At 41.7% G+C, this 21,521-nt stretch overlaps 1 protein-coding gene and 1 non-coding gene across 2 annotated transcripts; one reads left to right on the forward strand and one right to left on the reverse strand.

The window, feature by feature from the left end:
• The first annotated feature begins 1,369 nt into the window (after positions 1-1,369).
• On the forward strand, positions 1,370-12,582 carry LOC120720261. The gene is given in 7 exon segments (XM_040009894.1): positions 1,370-3,428; positions 3,430-3,732; positions 7,834-7,904; positions 8,176-8,293; positions 8,401-8,565; positions 8,810-8,905; positions 8,987-12,582. Coding segments are annotated over 7 exon segments (4,761 nt in total). The 5' UTR covers positions 1,370-1,574; the 3' UTR covers positions 11,141-12,582.
• A 2,974-nt stretch (positions 12,583-15,556) lies between these two features.
• trnak-uuu lies at positions 15,557-15,629 on the reverse strand. Its single transcript has one exon. It is a non-coding gene; the product is annotated as a tRNA-Lys (tRNA).
• Between the last annotated feature and the right edge of the window lie 5,892 nt (positions 15,630-21,521).

Raw genomic sequence — 21,521 nt, forward strand, 5'->3', positions numbered from 1 at the left:
TTTTTGTATTTTAACCGAGCAGCTGTTTGCGCGTTTTACACACCCTCTCCGGACCACGTTGAGTTGTTGACATGACAACGGCAAAAGCGACGCATGCGCTTTTCACTTGTAAAACACATTGGTGTATGGGTAATGTAGTCTCTGCTCTCGGTGGGACGAATTAGGAAGCGTGCTTGTGAAGGGCGCTCTGAAAAGCGGCAGCGCAGCCAAACGATTATAACAGATGTGCAAATGAGAGTACCGCAGTGGCGGCTCCTGAAAAAAATCTCAGGGGGGGCAATTTTTATGATATCGACTAAAATGACCCATTTAATGAGTACATCAAACAACACAATTTTAATTTGTTGCTAGGTGATTAACTCATACAGTGATACCTCATGCCCACTAGATGGCATCACACAACAGAAAGCTTGGCTTGACCTAGTGTGGTCTGTGCTAGCTCAAAAGCACCACAAAACTTAATACAATCGATGATTTTAGATAAAATATGACGGTTTTTATCTACCTCTTCGTTGTGCCTTCTTAAAGCAATCCGATGTCCATCATCTAGCTGCGCCGCTATGCTAGTTTTCCCTAGCACAGCTAGCTTTACACTGTTGTCCATATGAACTCGTGAGCTTTCATGTTTCTTGATTCGTTCGGAGAGGTGCTTTAAGTCGGTTTGTCCAGATTGTGTCCACGTCAAATCACACTTGTCACTTTTGAACAGTATGCACGGGAAACAAAAAAGTGCATTAGCTGTTCCACAGCCTGTCAGCCACGACTTGCGCTGGAACCAACTCCGACAAAAAGTCCTGTTGTATGCTTTTGACTTCTCCTTCGTTGCCTGGGTTAGTTGAATTTCGGGCTCGTCAGGTCCCAACTCTTTAACTTGCAGTTTTTCTGCCATTGTCCTTCTGGCAAAAGGGTAGGTTAGAAGCGATCTAACCGAATTTGGGGGAGGCTGTGCCTCAACCGTTAACAATACCGCTGCCATCGTCTCTCTCTGACCTTATAGCTCACTTAGGCTACTGACTGAGGTAAAATTCTAGAACAGCAAATCTTCGCGCGTTTTCTGCAGGGGCGCAATTTTAAGCGCCCCCAAACCATTTAATTCAGCGACGCTGATAGGTCAAATATTTATTATTTTCCCCTGGCAACCATTTAATGATAGGCTATTTCGCTGCATATCAAGGGCGCTTTGACGAGCGCCCCAGAAGAAGAAAAACACCGTTTGTTGGTTGAACTTTAATGAGTCAGCTGGTGAAAATGTTAAAATACGCCTGGCTGTATATGGGCACACACATAGTAAAACTATCATTGATGAATTTTTTAAAAATATATATTTTTACTCCTCCACATTTGGGGGGGCGGAGCCCGAGCGCCCCCTATGGGCCAGCCGCCACTGGAGTACCGGTACGCTAAAAGCACGTTCTGGGCGCATGGAGAGGTGGCGGTACTCTCAAGAGCTATATTTAGAAGTGGCGGTACTGAGTACCGGCGCGTACCGGCCCACTTAAAGCACTGGCACTAAGGAGAAATCAAAGAAGGAATGGAAGACAAAACACAAACTAAACACGCATCACCTGCAGGGCATGGCGCCTGAGGAGGATGAGTGTGTTTTCAACATGTTTAATCTGGTTGGCTTTAATAAGTGCTGTGCGGAGCCCATCTATGCCACTATCCAGGTAAATGGGAAGGAGCTACAAATGGAGGTGGATACAGGGGCTTCAGCTTCGGTGATCAGCCAAGCCACCTACCACAGCTTGTGGCACTCGGGCGGGGCACCAGCTCTCCAAGCGACTGAGATAAGCCTGAGACAGTACACGGGTGAATGCATTCCCCTGCTTGGTGCTATAGAGGTGCATGCAGCATATCAGGGTCAAGAAGCGGCAGCAACACTACTGGTGGTGAAAGGGGAGGGGCCTAGTCTGCTGGGTCGTGACCTTCTGCAGAAAAGCCACCTGAACTGGAGAGAAATCAGGTATGTAACGGTAATAGCAGAGTTACTGGGAAAGTATGCAGATGTGTTCAAGAATGAATCGGGCACTCTCCGGGGCACCACCGTGAAGCTGCGTGTGGACCCTTTTGCCCGGCCACGCTTTTTCAAACCACGCACTGTACCATACGCCATGAAGGCCAAGGTGGAAGCAGAGTTGGAGAGACTACAACAGATAGGGGTCATTGAGCCAATAGAGTTCTCGGACTGGGCAGCCCCGATTGTACCAGTGTTGAAAGAGGACGGAGGGGTGCGTATATGCGGTGATTACAAACTGACAGTGAACCAAGCCTCTCAGCTCGACGCCTAACCTCCGCCTCGAGTGGATGGCCTGTTTGCCACACTGGCGGGTGGTCAGACATTTACAAAGTTGGATATGAGTCATGCTTACCAGCAGTTGCTGCTGGATGAAGAATCAAAAAAATATGTGACAATAAACACACACAAGGGGCTGTTCAAGTACAACCGCCTGGTGTTTGGCGTTGCATCCAGTCCAGCTATCTTTCAGCGCACCATGGACAATCTTCTGCAAAACATTCCTGGTGTTGCTGTTTACTTGGATGACATTTTAGTTACAGGTAAAACAGAAGAGGAGCATCTGCGTAACCTTGAGCAGGTGTTGAAGAAGCTCTCAGAAGCTGGGTTGCGTTTGAAGCGCAGTAAGTGTGTTTTCCAAGCCCCTAGCGTGACATACCTGGGTCATCGCATCTCTGCACAGGGCCTGTCCCCACTGGAAGAGAAAGTGAGGGCAGTAAAAGAAGCCCCGAGTCCAAAGAATGTAGCTGAACTAAGATCATTCTTGGGCTTAGTGAACTATTATGGGAAGTTTTTGCCTGACCTCTCCAGCATGCTTGCTCCCCTGTATGGGCTACTGCACAAAGACAGTCAGTGGAGGTGGTCCCAAGCACAGGAGAAGGCCTTCAGACAGGTAAAAGAACTGTTACAATCGGCACCGCTCCTGGTGCATTTTGATCCGGAGAAGGAGGTGCTCCTGTCCTGTGATGCCTCCCCGTATGACATAGGAGCTGTTCTTTCCCATCGCATGGAAGAGGGGGAAGAGAAACCGGTCGGATATGCGTCACGCACGCTCACAGCAGCAGAAAAGGGCTATTCACAGCTTGAGAAGGAAGGCTTAGCAATAGTTTTTGCTGTGAAACGATTTCATCAGTACCTGTATGGCCGCCCATTTACTGTTGTTACAGACCATAAGCCCCTCCTGAGTCTCTTTAGTGAAACAAAAGGCATCCCACCCATGGCTTCAGCCCGGGTTCAGCGCTGGGCATTAACACTGTCGGCATACCAGTATCGCATTGTTTATAAGGCGGGACCTGAAAATGCGAATGCAGATGCTTTCAGCCGCCTCCCCCTCCCGGAGGTCCCCGACCAGTCGAACTTGCCCCCAGAAACTGTGTTTTTGCTGGACAGGTTGGCGAACTCTCCGGTCTGTGCTAAAAACATCAATCAAAGCATGGACTGAACGGGATCCAGAGTTATCTCAGGTTAAACAGTGGCTGTTGCAGGGCTGGCCAGCAACAGTGGAGCAGGATCAGCTCAAACCGTATGCCAAGCGTCAGCAGGAGCTCAGTGTTCAAGATGGCTGCATCCTGTGGGGTTCCCGAGTCATTGTTCCGCCTCCAGGTCGGTCACAGATCATTGAAGTGTTGCGTGAGGCTCATCCAGGGATTTCTCGAATGAAAAGTCTGGCAAGGTCATTCGTGTGGTGGCCGGGAATGGACAGTGCCTTGGAAGACAAGGTAAAAGCCTGTTCTCAATGTCAATCAAACCAAAAAATGCCGCCACCTGCCCCACTCCACCCATGGGAGTGGCCTGGCCGTTGTTGAAAATCTCCCAATTCTTTTAATCTTTGGGCTGAAGGAAGGACAGTACTCGGTGTATAAATGCTCAATCAACAATCATTTATTTCCATACAATTCAATACTTATGAGCATTAGAACCATCATGATGGGGAGACCTGCCTGCAGAGGGTCACAGCAAGTCTCAAAATGGTGACGGGTTACTCAGCTTCTTATAGTCTCTCGTGGCCCCCACCTAGTCGTAAAAGCCTAAACATTCACATTCTTTCTCTCTTACGGCGCCTAAGTTATGACCTCGGCTCCCCGTCTTTCTGCTCTTCTGAAAAGGTGGGGGTCTGTCTCTTCTATTATCTGCACAAGGTCCTCTGCACACAACATTTTCTTCATGATTCAGCAGTATGAAATGTCAAGAAACAGTGTAACACATTCAACAGTGTCGAGTAATACAGGTCAATCCAATAGATCTAATGATTTTCACACTCTTAGTATAATGCAAACTAGAGCTGGGCGATATGGACCAAAATTCATATCTCGATATTTTTTAGCTGGATGGCGATATAAGATATATATCTCGATATTTTTTTAATCCCATAAAGTAAGAACAAAAAGAGAGTTCTTGGTCAAAGGTACTTGTCCCAGATGTCACACATGTAACTTTTATTAAGATACAACTGTAGATGTACATGAAAAAATTGTCAAAAATAAATTGTCAGCATTTATTAAATAATAATGCTCCATTTTTTTTCTTTTCATGCATAACAAAAAGCTAAAAATTGTAAATTAAATGTAAAATGTAAACTAAAAAGATGCAGATCTAAAATAACAAAGGCATCTTGCTCTTTAAAAAGTGCTTACACTGAATTAAAGTTTTCTAAAGTGCTTCTTTGTGTGTATTGCTGAACAATCATCTGGTACTTTGCAAAAAACCAAACATGTAAACAGATTGAATGAAATTAACAAAATTACATTCTTTGGTCAGTGGGTCTTTGTGCAAATCTCCAATGACAATAACAATATAGAAAGAACACAAACAATTGGCAAGGCCAACAACTGTACAGCTTACAGATTTTGTGCCAGGAAAACTAATCTGTCAACATTATCAGGCTTCAACGATGCCCTGTGACAGGTTACAATGTTTCCACTGCAACTAAAAATCCTTTCAGAAGGGGAGCTGGTAGCTGGCGCACAAAGATATTTCTTGGCCAGGAGGCTCAGTGCTGGAAAGGCAACTTCATGTTCCTTCCACCATTTGAGAGGGTCAGCATCACTCTCTACACAAACTGACAACAGGTAGCTAGAAAATTCATTTTCGATTGCTTCCCTTTTTGTGAAACCAGTGTTGGTGGCTGTGCTGTGCTGGAAGAAGCTTGCCAGTGATCTCTTTTTTTTTAGCTGTGTGTCCTACTGCTGCTTCTTCTCGGTCTGCAGACTCAGGCACGGCTGGATCAGTCAGCTCAGACAAACACGTACCCTGATAGCTGAGCAGAGACTCTGCCTCCAAGATGAGTTTATGTTTTAGTGCATTAATCTTCTCACTAGGGATGTATTTCGCCCTGAACCGTGGATGTCCAACAGGTCACTGGTGGATGGATCTGCATATTTATTATTGAGGTAATCCACAATGCGGGTCTTGATGGATTTACACAGCTCACTATCCTCCTCTCCAGGTGCCAGGAGACTAGTGTTAAACAGGTGTAGCACAGGTCTGACATAGGACAGGGTCACATACTTCTCTCCTGAAAGTGCATCAGTGAAGTCCTGACAGGGTTTGAGAGCTTTCTGAACTGCATCCAGGACCTCTATGTCCTGCCAAGTAGGGACTAGAGGTCTGGCTTTCATGTCGACAGAGAGGACTTTAGAAAGTGCTCTTTCCTGCTCCAGAACTCTCTCTATCATGAGAAGCCTTGATCCCCAGCGAGTTGTTGCCTCTGTGAGTAGCTGGTGACTTGGAAGACCCAGCTGTATTTGCACTTCAGCCAGCTCTCTTCTCTTCCTCCAGCTGTAGGAGAAGCTGCTGACGACTTTCTTACACAGAGAAATAGCCCGGGTAATGCGGGCATCATCCATAGCATGTCCTGTGACACACAAAATACAAACTTTTAAAATCACTTTAATTGTTATGTTAAGATGCAAATCACTCAAAGGCAAATTAACATCCATCTCAGTTGTATAGAATGTGATGCATAAGACTTAACAATATTTGCAAAATGTGTCGTGTATTGTATAACCTAGAAATGGTTCTAGTTAAACTATCTTGGTAAAATCACCAGATCACCAAATGATTAGAACATGTTTTTTTTTGTTTTTTTTACACCTTTTAATCTCACTATGTATTTAAAAATGTATCCCTGTCTTGTCTCAGCTGTGGTCCTCATTTAGTGTCACAACTCAATCTAATACAAAGACAAATACACCCCAATACGTTTATTGGATTTAATAGGGATAGTTTATTTATTTATTCAACTAACTTTCGATTTCTAAGTGATAGATGTATATGCTGGCTATGACTTATAAAAATATTTGTCTTGTGGTCCATAGGCATGTTTAGCTCTACAAGAGACTCTATACACTTTTCATTTATTAGCGTTTTTTTTTTTCCAAATCAAAAAATTCAGTATTGCACTCACCAATGGCCAGATGAAGCCTGTGACCAAAACACTGGATCCTCGGCCACTTGTTCAGTTGAACCGCCTTGACAATATTAGCCCCGTTGTCAGTTGTTATAGCAACCAGTCCCGTCGGGTTGAGCTTCCAGGTTTTGAGCACATCCTGCAGGGCTTCAGCTATATGCTCTCCGGTGTGGTCTTGAGGAAAGTAGCTGGTCTGGAGACAGGCAGTTTTCAGTTCCCAGTCTTCCATGAAATGTATAGTCACACTCATATATGGCTCGCATGTCCTGCTGGACCACATGTCGGTTGTCAGTGCGAAGTGAGACACTTTGGTGAGCTGGGCAGCGAGACTCTGTCTAACATCAGTATACATTTTTGGCAGTGCTTCTCTGGTGAAGTATCGGCTAGGTAACTGGTATCTTCGGTCAAGAGTTTTTAGCAGCTGTATAAAGCCCTCTTGTTCCACAGTTGAGATGGGGACCATGTCTTTAGCAATATGATAGGCCACTGCTTTAGTAATTTCCCCCCACTTCTCACTTTTTGTATCATATGGCACAGCACGAGTATATGAGTGTTGTAAGGTGGTCTGTTTCACGGCAGGAACCTCGGAAGACTTTGCGGTCTGGGCTACAGCACGCAATTTCTCACACTCTTCATACTGCACTTCATGGCGCAGTTGTAAATGGTGGTAAAGATTAGTGGTGCTCGAACCTTTCGTTGCGACGCTTTTTCGACATTCTCTACAGAATACATTATTCTGCTGCTCATCTGACACTTTGAACCCGAACCATCTCCAAATAATTGAGCCATTGGTTTTCTTTTTTCCGACGAGCTCCTCTTCGCTAGCTCCTGTGTCCATCTTGTTGCCAACTGGAGGTGTAGCGATGGGGGAGGGGGTTTGTGTTCAGTGAGGGTGAGAGGCGGGGCAAACAAACCCAGACGAGAGAGAGAGGCAAAATAGCGGCTCCACAAGTGTAATTATAACGCAACATAGACTATATCGATATAAACGATATTGTCACAGCTTATGTCTTGTATAAAAATATATCGATATTTTAAAAAAAATCGATATATCGCCCAGCACTAATGCAAACTAATAAATTCGAACCCTCAGAATAAAATTGCAGATACAACAGGTGGAAATTAGTTTATTCTGACAAGTTGTTGGTTCAGCTTCAGAGAGTGAGATGCTCAGTAGTTCAGGAGGGGCTCAGAATAGAGCTGCAGGCAAGTCCTGCTGGTAGAAGGCCTAAACATGCTGGTGAGATTATGTCTTTAAGGCGATTTCATGCAATGTCTACCAGAAGGGGACCCTGGGACAGAGAATGGGTCTCTTTATGTGGATTGAGAGCACCTCTGTACCACCAAAATGAGCAAGAGGAGGTAGCTGGAAAGAGGGGGTCTCATGTTTTGTTTTTTTGTTTTTCTATAGGAAGCCCATAAAAAAGATGAGAAGCTCTTGGAGTTTCCTCTCAAGCTGAGTCACATCCAGGCTGCAGCCAGGTCAGACATCACTTCATATTATTCACATATTAAATACTACAGTTGTCCACATACACCACTACATTTCTCCATCAACCTGTGTGGGTTAGATTTATTTATTATACTCCTTCTTTCCATCATTTTATTACATCTCTACAGAATCTGAGTGAACACCGCCCCCTGCTGGTTTCTTTTCAGTCCTTCATTTGATACTTAAATTACACCAGACACAAAATGAATGAAACCAAAGCAGAAATGAGGCTACATGGATTTGTTTTCCTTCCTTTGGTAGGATCTCATTGGAAACATTGGATGCTGAGCTGCATTTGCTGACATCTCGCACACACTCAGTGGAGGAGAGCATCCAGAGAGACACAGAGCTGCTGCAGCAACTGGACAGCTTTCTGCAGGTAACACACATAGCAGTATTTTAGTTTTATATAATCTTTAAATAAGTGTGTAGTTTAAAAAGTAATTTCGTGCCTATTCATGTTTGTTTTTTTTATGTTTGTCTCAGCATGCCACATCATCTCTCTGCTCACTCCGCGGCAGTCGGCAACAGCTAAAGAGGGAAGGCAGCGAGCTGATCGACTTTTTCTGCGAGGACAGAGACACTTTCAGGCTGGACGACTGTTTCAGCATCTTCCACACCTTCTGCTCCAGGTTCACAAATGCTGTCAAGGTACAACTATGAATGCAAATCCATTACACGAGCTGTACAACAATCCACACAAGATCCAGTAGATGTGGTTAAAACTGTTGGTATACTTCAACTGATACATTAGTCTTCATCCCATATTTCATAACACTTCTGATTTACAGTGAAACATATTATTTTCTAAACCTTCTGTTTTATGTGATTGCCAACAATTTCACCAATTCAATTTCAATTTCATCAGGAAAATAACTTCTTTCTCTTTTTGAAGGAGAACATGGAGAGGGAGGCGAAGGAGGCAGCTCGTCGTCAGCGGCTACAAGAGCTGGAGGAGAAGAAGAGGCACTCCTGGGCTGGAGGAGAAAAGGTAGGATGACGTACGCAGACACTGTAAAACAAAGTCAATCAAAGATGTCTAACGATGATCCACTCTCTGTTCCTGTTATAGGTGGATGGAGTCTTTGGGCTGCGCTGCCACAGTGAGCTTGACATGTCCACTGCTTTGTCGCGGCATGACGAGGCCGGACTGTTGATGGAGCTCCTGACCCCTAGGTCCCACCCTCGCTCACCAGTGAACAACTCCCACAGTCCTCTGGGACATGCTGTGAGCTTACGTCGTTCCCGAAAGTCTCCATCCTGCTCACCATCTATTGCTGCTGAGCAGGAACTATGCACTTTCCTGGAAAAGGCGACTGATCGCAAAAACATTCAGCAAAGAGGCAAAGGGAGCAGTTTTCCATCTCCCTCAAGTCCAGGATTCCCAGTGTCCACTCAGACGGCACCACAAAACTCCTCATCACCTTCCAAAAGGAGTCCAAAAAACAAAAACCATGCAACTGCCACTTACCTCAGCCAAAATGCTACCCAGGCGTGTGCAAATGCCACTAATCCTGCAAATGAACTTGCAGTCAAACCTACCTCTGACTCAAACCAGCAATCTGAACACAACAACAAAAGCAGCAGTGATCAACCTGGCATGGGTTTAAGCAGCCATTCAACACTTACAACAAGCAAACCAAAAGATGTTGAACTGGTTTTAACTCAGCAGACTGACTGCACTGATAAGAGCTTTCAGCAGAGCACCACTGCTACAGGAAACATGGTGGTGGTTTTAGACAAATGCATGTTGGTTCCTGAGCTAAAAGTGTTTGGCAGTGGCGACACCCTCACAAGTCATAGCGAAAACAGACATGTTGGTCTTCATCAAGATGATGTGACAATCACAGATTTGGAAGAAGAGAAAGGGGATGACTTGCAAGTTGATAAGGTGCAGAATAATGGCCAACTGATTGTAAATACAAAACAATCTGATGAGCAAGTCTGTGAGCTCAGCTCTTCTTCAACACCAAGAGAGGGCGATGAGGGGCAAGAGGATAAGGTGGTTGTATGGTGTGTGACGGGTGTGTGCGAGGCTACAAGTGACACACAAAGCACCTATGCAGAAACTGAAAAAGATCAGCATAAGGGTGACAACCAAGGAGGAAACAAACTAACTTCCTCTGCTTTAGCCAATGACATGCCTTCAGAACCTCAACCGGCCAATGAAAAACCAGTGCCTGTACCCATCAGCAGCCAACCAGTGCCTGTCCCCCGCTGTGATGACACATCACTGCTTGTTTCTTCCTCTGTGTGGCGCCTGAAAGAACCTCCAACACCTAATGTAGTGCCTGCTCTCACAGCAGATGCTTCTGAGAAAGATAAAGAACTGGAGGAAGAGGAAGAAGTGTCCACCAACAGGAACAGTGATGGAGTGACCGTCTCAAAACAATCAACAGAAGAGAAAAGCAAAAACAACATGGCATCTAAAGACTCAACCAGTAAAACTGCAAAAGCAGCTTCTTCCACCAAAGTAAAAGCAGAACCAGCAACTCCATCTAAACTACCCAGCAAGAGCCTTCCTACGTCTAAAGTCCAAACTAATGGGAAGAAACCTACCCCAAACACTATCTCTGCATCTGGCAAATCCAAATCTATCCGGACCCTCACAACCTCCGAGAACAAGGACATGAGGAGGGTTGTGCCAATATCCAGGACCAACAGAAGTCCATCCAGAATCAAACATACAGAGAAGAATCGAGGCTCCTCCAGCACCGCAGTGCCCACCAGTCTGACTCCCTCAAAACGAAGCAGTGCTTCCCCTCGACGAGTAGCGAGGCCTGCAAATGCTCCTTCATCCCGACAATCTGGGCTCCCCAAGACTTTGGATCCAAAGGACTCAAAGAACCAGAATGTTTCAGGTACTCAGCCATCTGCCCGAGAACAGAACAAGGACTTTCAAGGAAAGATGTCCAGCCAAAAGCCCTTAATGAAACCTAAAGCCCAGCACTCTCTCAGGGTGGAAGAAGTGGAGCAGGAGGCAGCGTCAGTGCTCCTGCCACTCCTTTGCGCAAAGCCACTAGCTCTTCATCATCTGTGTTTCCGGGTTTTGCACGGAGCACAGCCTCTTCTTCTTTCAGACGTACTCACACCAACCTTGCTGTTCCTGCTGCTTCCCACTCCCCCAACATTGAGTCAGACCCCTCCCCCAAACCTTCTTCCAAGACCTCCTCCCCTGTTACCCCATCCAGCACCTCCTTGCCTATTACACGATCAAGATCACTAAGAGTCCATGCGTCAGCAAGATCCTCAGATGTCCAAAAACTCTCCCCCTCCTCACAGAGGAAGTCTCAGAGCGTCAAATCATCTCCTCGTGCATCGCGCCACGACTTGCTGGCTCCCCCTAAAGGCCACAGACGGAATGACAGTGACAGTGACAAGTCCGCTCATTCTCAGGACTCGGTCTTGCCCACAAGGCCGCGCTGGAGATAAACTCTTGGTTGTTTTGTTTTGAGGATTTTTTCCTAATCACTCCTCCTTCAGGAAAGTCAGGAGATACACTCCATTATGAAATGTAGATACCTTTTAAAATGTTCAAGTTTAATTTGAGTAACAAAGGAAGATACAATGAGATTGTCTCGTATGGATTTAAATCTTGTTTGTTACCTTGTTTGTTTGTTATTATAAGGTTTAAGTGCAGCGGAGCTGAAAAGTTCACTACGTTTTCTTTGTACTATATTGTCCTTGTAATGTACTTTAAACAACCACAGAGGGGAAAAACAACTTGTTTTCAAGGTATATTTGTATTCTTTCTAAATCTATTAATTGAGAGTACATTCCAAGATTAATGACAATAATGACCTCTCCTCACGACCTCAGGAAAGCCGATGTCTCATCAGAAATCACAGACCTTTTTGTTTTGGTCAGAGTGAAGCTCTGAGATCTCTGGATGAGTCGGGAAATGACTACAGCCTGTGACGTGATTGCTAACAAGCTTTCAGTCAAAACCACACTAACACTAGCAGTTCTGAATAATTTGGTGGCCGTAGCCATGACTTGATCTCTCCTATTAGGCCTACAGACACTTGAGTCAGTCTGTCCGTTAATCCACAGACTAAAGGCTCCTACTATGAGAGTAAGGGGTACGCCGTATTGTATGAAAGAAACTATTACAACCAACATACAAACTGCAAATTTAAACACTGAATTGAAAGGAGGAGCTAAAAAACGGAGTGAATAAAATCTAATTTCATTTTATTTGTACTCCCTTTGAGTTATTCCTGTGGTACTTTTTTCCTTTTTGAAAGAAATATCTGCAGCTATAAAGATGTACATCTTTGGAGTATCCTGAAAATTCTGCAGTTTTTAAAGGTCATGTGACTGAATGCCTTTTCGATTCACAAGCACCTTTAACTGCACGAACCGTGCTGCAGAATCTCTTTAATCCAGGCTGGACTTATATAGAAATAATAATATTACTACAATACTAATTGTGTTTTTATAAAGCCTGACATAACTAATCTTTGAGAGCGGTGGTGTCTTTTTTTAAAAACATGATCAGTTTAAACAAGGAGATATTTATAACTCTGATTAAAACAGACACTTTCTGACTGACTTGGAAAATTCAAGTTGTGTTTTCATATGAGGACATTTTTATGTTTATCTGTCTTTATTTATGTATGTATGTAATGTTTCCCTACTAATTAATAAAGCATTGTTCCTCAGTCACTCTGTGCACTTCATTCAAAGACTGTATTGCACTTTTTCCTGCCAGAAGACAATGTTTTAATTGAAATAGACTGAAATATCTCGCTTCAAGTGGATGAATGTCTGGAAACATTCACTTTAAAACCAAGCACATTTGAAACTATATACACATTTCCTATTCTTACAGCTGCATTTTGTATCTAATCTTGAGCAGAACGTCTGTGTGTCTGCACCTCTCATTAATTCTGGTCTTGTATCATATTTAAAACAGAGAAACTAAAGCAGTCGAGACCATCATCAATCTCAAAATCATCCATTTTTATAGTTCTTAGAGTTCAAGAAACAAGCACAAATGTGTTTTTGCTTCTAGGTTTTCTGTAGTGATGTAACAACGCTGAAGCTAAAGTAACTGTAGTGATTTGTGTAGAGGAAAACGTCTCTGTGGTAACATCACTGCCAACGTGTTCATCTTGAATGTGTTATTAGACTTAAAAAAAACCTTTACAAGTATCTTTGATTTCTTTAAACACTGTAATAAGAATTGTGCTTTCAGGCGTTACTGCTGTTCTCTGAATATTTGTCAAGTCTAAAACCTTCTCTGTAACCCCTACAGATGGCTGTGTGTAGAAAATCCCAGTAGTTTCTGAAATACTCAGAGCAGCCTGTGTAATACCAACAACCAAACCTGTTAAACTTCTTTTCCATATCTACGTCCATAAATGCGTGGAGCTACTGCTATGTGATTGGCTAATTAAATATTTGCATTGGTGAGCAGTTGTACAGGTTTACCTAATATAATCTTTCATTATCTCGTTTACAAACCCATCAATCTACATCATGTGTGTCAAACCCGAGGCCTGCGGGCCACATCTGGCCCAACGTATATTTATATCCGGCCCGCGAGATCATTTCTATATAGATTCAGAGTCGACTGCAGAGGTGCCCATTGTGTCCCAGTCAAACAGTCCTCAGCAGTTATTAGGTAAGATGACATCTTTCTGTAGTTCATTATTCTAACAAGCAAAAAGTATTAAAGTGATGTTTACGTTGTGTATTTCAGACAGTGAGATGCAGAAACTGCAGGCCACAGGAGAAATGTAGTTTTCTGTAGTATACACTGGGATGTCATGCTTGGAGAAAACTCTCCTGAGTTTCTCTGATACACCGGCTACATAGGGGATGACAATGTTGTTGCGTCTGTCTTTCTTATCCTCCCTCGCTGGTGTCTGATCTTCTTTTCTGTGCCTCTTTGCTGACTTTAAGAACGCCCATTTAGGATAGCCGCACGTTTTGAGTGCTTCCTTTACATGTGTGTGTTCCTTCTTTTTTCTTTCAGGCTTAGAGGGAGCACGACATCCCAGTGTATTTCAGACCCAGCAACACGCTCAGACAAAAACTGGTTCACCCGAAAGACAAAACGCCAAAACACAAACTTAACAATGTGGTGTATGCTGTACAGTGCAGCAAGGAATGCCCAGACCTCTACATTGGAGAGACCAAACAGCCACTTCACAAGTGCATGGCACAACACAGAAGAGCCACCTCCACAGGACAAGACTCAGCAGTCCATCTGCATCTTAAGGATAAAGGACACTCTTTCAAGGATGCCAATGTTCACATTTTGGACAGAGAGGACAGATGGTTTGAAAGAGGAGTGAAAGAAGCCATCTATGTCCACTGTGAGCGACCATCTTTGAACAGAGGCGGTGGTTTACGACACCAACTCTCTGCCATCTATAATCCAGTTTTGAGATCCCTTCCCAGACGCCTTAACGCCCACTCACATCCTGGGCCATCTGACCTCAGGAATTCGCATGATAAGGTGGGGCCAGGTTTCACAATGAACACACCCAAAACTCTGGCTGATTGGGACCCACACCCAGTTTCACACCTTGGCTCAGGCGATTAGAGGATCATCAGGGGGTCCTTTTGTCCCTCTGTGGGGGGATACCCCCACTAGTTTATATCTGGGACTCTCCACCATTTGACCTTAGAACTGAAGAAGCTTCTCGGATGGGAGGTGAAACGTCTTCAAGCAACTTAAAGAAGTCCAGACGCTTTTCTTTGCAAGCTCCTTTGACTACGATGACCTGGATGACTGAGAACTTTCTCAGACACGTGAGCTTGAGTAGAAATACGGTTGCTGATCGGGTTTGTGAGATGACCACTGATTTAAGAACACAGTTGTGTGAAAGAAGCAAATACTTTATAGCATACTGTCTTGAGGTGGATAAAAGTACAGACATGATGGACATTACACAGCTGGCCATCTTCATCCGTGAAGTGAACTCCAATATGCCCGTTTCAGAGGAAATATTGGACATTAAATCGATGCACGGTACAACGACAGGAAAAGACATGTTTGAAAACTTATGACGGTTATTAGAAGTTATTCTTTATTCTAAGTGTATTTATTCTGAAACAATATTCCTGTCTGTTTTTATTCATATTTATGTTCAAAAAACATTGTTTTAGTGTTTTCAATAAATGCTTACCCTGTTGGCACCTCTGATCTACAGCAGCTGCATCCTTCACAGCCTTTGTGATACTGACTCTCCCTGGTGACCAGAAACAAGAGTCCTTCACCAGTCCTGTAAACCAATTGCAAATAATTTTGGATCCACCTCCACCAGAAAATCAACAACTGCAAATCATAGCATACTGGGGGGAAAGCAAAAGAAGTCAACTAGTACTGCATTGCCAGTGGCACATATTCAGACTTCAGTGGCAAAAGCATCATTTTCCATTTTAATTCATCAACTAATACAACATGCATGTGTTTAGACAGATTTGAAAGAAACAACAAGGCATGTTTAGTCCAGCAGGAAGCTGAAAGGGCATTACAGTTTTCAAGACCTGACACGGTGCTTTGACAACTTGGCAATCATGTCAAATATTTGTCACTATAAGAATTTCTCCCCTACATTACACAAGATAAGATAAGACTTTATTAATCTCTCGGGTGGGTTCCTCTGCGAAATTCAGTAAAGATTGATGCCTAAACAGGGACTTGAACCCTGGACCCTTAGATTAAAAGTCTGATGCTCTAGTGACTGAGCTATCCAGGCTCAATAATTGCTTATTAATGTAAGAGTCTGACTCTGCAATGTATAAGCAGCCATAGTCAGCAAAGTTATAATGAAAGTAACAAACAACTCATGTTTTGATGAACTGCAAACCCTCCTGGTCATAATCACATAAGCTGTACATGCAGGAAGCAAAGGCTGATAAAGGAGCAGGCACAACATTCAGACAAAATCCAAGACATAATGAAATGAACCCACAATAACAGTGTATGCATAAATACAGGTGTCAGTGAACACGTAACGATCACAGCTCTTTAGAACCACAGCCAATTTTTCCCCAAATAAATGTGTAGATTTTAAGCTAAATATATATTATAGAATCAACACCATGGACATTTCAGATTTCACACAGGTGGTTGGTTGTTACACTCTGGAAATGTGAGTGTTATGGACCCTCTGTGTGTGCGTGGGGTTAAAATGATGCCACCTTAAAATGAAACTGAGAATAATTAACACGAAAATGTTGTATCGAAAGGGGAAAAAATGAAACTGAAAAAAAGGTGAATTGAAACCGTAAAATGTGCGATAAATTTTATTTTCTATTATAACTAAGTTTGAAACCTACATCTTTGTGTTTTTTTTGCTTACATCTTTTTTTTTCCAATTTCAGTTTGCTGGCAATGTTGCTGTACGAATGAGTATTACGGCCACATTAAGAGAAACTATTGTAGAATAAGATTGAAAATAAAGTTTCAATTTTGAGATTAAAATCGTAATTCATTGAGGAAAACAGTCCAGATGTGGAGATTACAGTTTTTCAAGACAAACTGCAACAGTTTGCTGTACCCTCTGAGTTAATGTAATTGTTGCTTCAGGATCCGTTTAGTCCCATCAGGAAATGATTTCTCTTCACAAACACAGTGTGGTGATCAGCAATAGGTGAAAAGATGTGTGGAAGCTGCCATCTCATCAAAAAAAAACACATACAAATGGAAATCGAGGGTTACAGCATGAGGAAGGAAGTAATGAAGTACAAATACTTTGTTACTGTATGATGTCACCGTTCACTGAGGACTCACGCGCAGGACTCTTCACTTTGAGGAGAAATAGTTTATTACAGCAGGTATGTGTACAGACAGTGCAGGGAATTGTGCTATATACAAGTGTGACGGGGTCCAGGCTCCAGGAAATCCAAGGTGGGGAGGACAGGGAAAGCTTCTCTTCGCTCACTCACTGCTCGCTATAGCCACTCTCCAATCATTCAAAACTAAGGATCTGCTCCGGGAAAACAGGGCCACGTCCAGAGGAACTAAACACAGAGTGTACACATTAGAATGAAGGCACAGAAATAGCAAGAGTCTAATGCTAAGAGACCTTTAGGAGACCTTCATACTTTAGGTTTAACACCTTTAAGGGGAGTTATTATTTGTCACTGCGAGCCTCAATCAAACTGCTTTGAGATTAAACAGTAACACATGGAATTCATTCCTGTTGGTGTATTAATCACCAGCAATATCACAGAAAAAGAAATAAAAGTGGCAAAACTATGTGTCATAGTCAGGGCTTCAAGTGTTTCCTTTTTCTTGCTTTTGGCCCAACGACTGATTGTAAAGCTCACATGTAAGTCTTCATGTTTTTAAATCAGATATTGGTTCTGTACATGTGACATTATGTTTTTTCATATCCTGAAACGTGCTGCTAAACAAACTGAGGCAGACTAACTGTGCTATTTAAAGGTTGCAGGTTAGTGCAGGATAAACACACTGTAAACCCGAATGTTCAAAGTAATTAAATAGATTAAGTAGTGTATACTCAAAGTCTTTAAAAAGTTCTGTTAACTTAAATATGTCAAGTTCGTGTAACATGTTCTTCTTTTTGAGTAGATGAAACTAATAATTTTTGATTGAAATGAACTATTTCTATATTAAGTAAGCATCACTTAAGATCATAACTTAAGCACAACGTAACACAGTTAAGTTAGGACATATAAGAATGGTAAAGTCCTGTTATTTTTGTTGTTTCAAGTAGGTAGGATTTAATAATAAACTTAATTTATGTAGCACATGCTAAAATACAATAAAATCTCAAAGTGTTTCACCAAATAAGTAAAATCAAATTGTCTTAAACGCATTAGTAGAAGACAAAATGTATTATTTTAATATTCATTGTCTTATCAATGTATTTTTTTTAAAGTGTTGAGCAGCTGCAGGAATCAATTTTTATTCCGAGTTAATAGCTGATTCACCCTCCGAAGCGAAAGGCGGCGCTAATGAGCATTATACACTGATCGTTTTCCGCTATACGAAACACAAAAAGTAAAGGTATATGGGCGGGAAACGGCACCAAAGAGGCAACACGGACGACTGGAGAAAGTTGGACCTAATGGCAGCAACTAGCATCACTGGACTTACAGTAAGTTTTCAATGTTGATATTAGTTTATTGTTAAAATACGAATATTTAGTTGTATTTTGGGTGCGTGTCGAAAAGAATAGCAGAAATGTCAGGTCCGTTTTTTATGTGCTTTGCTGCTCTCAAAGAAGAAGAAACTTTGCGCTTGCAGAGCTAGCATTAAGTTGTTGTAATGAGGGTCGCAGACTGTTTAAAAAGTTAGATAGTACTTGTTCTAGAGGTGGCGCCCGGTCGCCTAGTATGAAACAAAGTGTTTTAATCTCTCTAAATTTTGAAACCCCCTCTCATGACTCAGAATAGTTGGGTCCAAACAAGCCCGTGTTCCCTGCAGTTACACAGCGGAGATACCTGTCTGCAGTGAGAGTGCTTTCAAGCCGTTTTCTTGTTAGAAATGCTATATTTTAAACTATATGTGCGAATAAGTGGTGCAGGTGTATTAGGCGTTTGAGCGATGGTCTCCATAGGTGTTTTTTATATATATTACATATAACATTGTAATATTTGCTTGATGGCTTTAGTATTGACTAGAGATGCATTCACACTTTGGGGATTAAATGAAAAGATCATTAACAGAGAAAAATTATGAATGGAAGTATTTATAATTTGTCACCATTTGGATGCTTTTTAATTGTTCATCAGTTTATGCCTTTGGATCTCTCTATTCCAGCTTCAAGAATTAAGACAGAGTCAAGGAAGAGAACTGGGGATGTGATAAAGACACCAGGTAATTCATTTTGTTTTGTGAATTCTTCTACCAATCACCTCTCTCGCTCTCTCTCGAGTTGTCTTAAAATATGTTAAACTAACTACTAAACCAACTTTACTTATGCTATTTTCCACCTATAGATTCTTATATAAAACAAACTTTTTGAGGAAAACAGGTTGCCATTTTAAAGCAGTGTTAGCTATAGTCCATGACCATGTCTTGTGAGATAATAGTAATTCACTTATTGTTATTATTTATCACTTATTAATATAACTTAACTGTTATATTAAGTTGTAAGTATAAGGAGTTTCCACATTTCCCCTGCGCAGACAAACCATAGTGATGTCCTGCCCACCAGTGAAGGAGCTCTTGAACCTCTGGCCTGCTCTAAAAATGGAGTCTGGGGTAATATGGATCAGCTCTCCTTAAAATGAAAATTGTAATTCTTACTCATGTTGCAGCTTTTTGCTGCTTTATAAAGGTGTGCGAGATTCTTCAAATTGAACTGTATTGTCCTTTTGCTGTAGTTGTATGCAGAGTTTCAGCAGATTACAAATCAGAACCTGCCCAATACATTCTACGCTGAACTTGACCGCCATCTTTCTCGACTGATGACCTTATTCAGACAGAAGGCATCAAAAACTGGGAAGACAGCAGATGCCCTGGCTGAAATTCTAAGAATTCACGATGAACAGGTAATAATAGATTGTTACACATTTCATAGGTTGAACCAGTGGAACATTGGACAGGTTCAATGATTTAAATGAGCTTTTTGAATTTTGCTATTAGTCCACTTTGTGTTTGCTATTTGTTGACTGTATTAAAGATGTGAACAGGTTATTTGTGGACATATGTTCTGATTTGATTTGTTGTTCAGTAAACTCACCAGTATATAAAATTCTGTTTTTATCTGGCAATAGGAAATCCATGATATCCACACCAAGCACACTACCGTTCTCCACGCCCTTCCTGTCTATCTGCGTGAGGATGTCTCTGGATTTTTCAGAACCTGCACTGTGAGTGTCCTTAAGTATCTAACAGATACTACTGTGTATATAAACAGTGCATCAAATTACAAACATGTATTTTGATGCACTGTTTGGACTTACCTTTGTTTAGTCTACCCATATGGTTTCCTTGTGTGGTCTTTTCTGTCTCCTCATACGAATGAACTGAATTGGTGTTTTGTTGAAAGTGATAAGATGTTTAGTAAAACATTTCCTGTGTATTTCCTTTAGCTTAGTTTCAGTCTATCTCACACCATTGATTCTCTGGTGAATTAGCTGATTTATGTGTGCAGAACATGGATCTTCTGTTTTTCACCTCTTACAGTGAGACCCAGGTCTCCCTTGTAAAAGAGGTATTGGATCTCAACGGGAGTTGGTAAAATGAGAAATTATATGTCGTCTGTTATATTTCTTGGGTTAGATTGTGATTAGTATCTCTTTTTATTCATTCAGGACGAATCTGATGAGTTGGAACTTGATGGGTTGAAGTGGCCCTCTTCACTGTCATCAGTGACCATGACATGACAAGTCCAGTTCACTACCAACCTGTGAAAATCTCTGTCGTCATTGAAAGTGATGCCGTGTTCAGTCTCCCCAGATTTGGTGAAGCCTTCTGGTAATGTTTGGACTAATCTATGCACTTCACCTCAGCTACCCCAGAGTTTGTTCTCATTAACATAATGCAAAGCAACACTAATGTTTTGTATGTTTTAATGTTTTTCGTAATACTATTTCTAAAACATTGTGGGCTGCGCAAGATGACCTAAATTCACTGTTTGATACTGGTTAATGTAAAACAAATAGCATTGTAATTCACTCAAATTGCTGCCCTGTTGCCTTATTCAGATATTAGCCAGGAGCCAAAAGCACATTTTGATATATTTATTATTATTTGGCATTATTTTTTATTACTCTGACAGTTTTCCTGACTAAACAATTTTTGGTCTACTTATTTTAATTTATAAATGTTTTGTTAATTATTTTTAATTTATTTAATTTTTAAAGAAAATGTATTTAATTTCAACCATAAATTAAAGAATTAAAGCTACTAAAGGGAGCAGGCAAGATACTGTTCAATGACAGATGTTTATGACTTTTGCATATTAAGTTACCGATACTCAGTGTAATTGAGGCAATCAATTGCCTCAAAATTTTAAGTTTTGGGTCACATGTTTTTAAGTATCAAGTAGTCAACATATTTGACTAACGTGTACTTAAAATAATGACAACACAAACTAATAAACATTTGAGTTTTGTTAACATAAAAATGTTGTGGTTGTGTACTCGTTTTTTATAAGTTCTGTGAACTTATTCCTTTGAATTTATAAACTTGAAATTTTAAGTCATATTAACTGCAAATATTTGAGTTGACCGTTCTCAAAAGATACAAGTACCATGTAATCCAAACTTTTATGTTCTGGAAAAATTTGACTTTTGAGTTGATCAACTCAAAAAAATTGAGGCAATCGATTGCCTCAATTTTTTTGAGTTCTGGTAACTTATTCGGGTTTAAAGTGCAGGTTAGTTTGCTGCACTGTGATGGATTTAAGTGCAGAACAGTGTGTGACTGCTGCACAGTGGCTGTGGTTTCATGCTCAGTTTGATTACATCAAGTGTAGCAGAGATGAATTTGAAGTTAAGATTCACTGAATTTCACCTTCATACCAGCTGAATAGTGTCTAATAAAAAGAGCATAAACAGTTTACTGTCAGTGTAGAGGATGGAAATCAGTTCAACTAATGAAACATCTGCTGACATCTGGTTGAATTCACTTGTGTAAATCCACAAAGAGCAGCAGGTCAGCTGATCAC

Source organism: Simochromis diagramma, unplaced genomic scaffold (assembly GCF_900408965.1).
Source record: "Simochromis diagramma unplaced genomic scaffold, fSimDia1.1 OVJJ01000143.1, whole genome shotgun sequence".
Lineage (NCBI taxonomy): Eukaryota > Metazoa > Chordata > Actinopteri > Cichliformes > Cichlidae > Simochromis > Simochromis diagramma.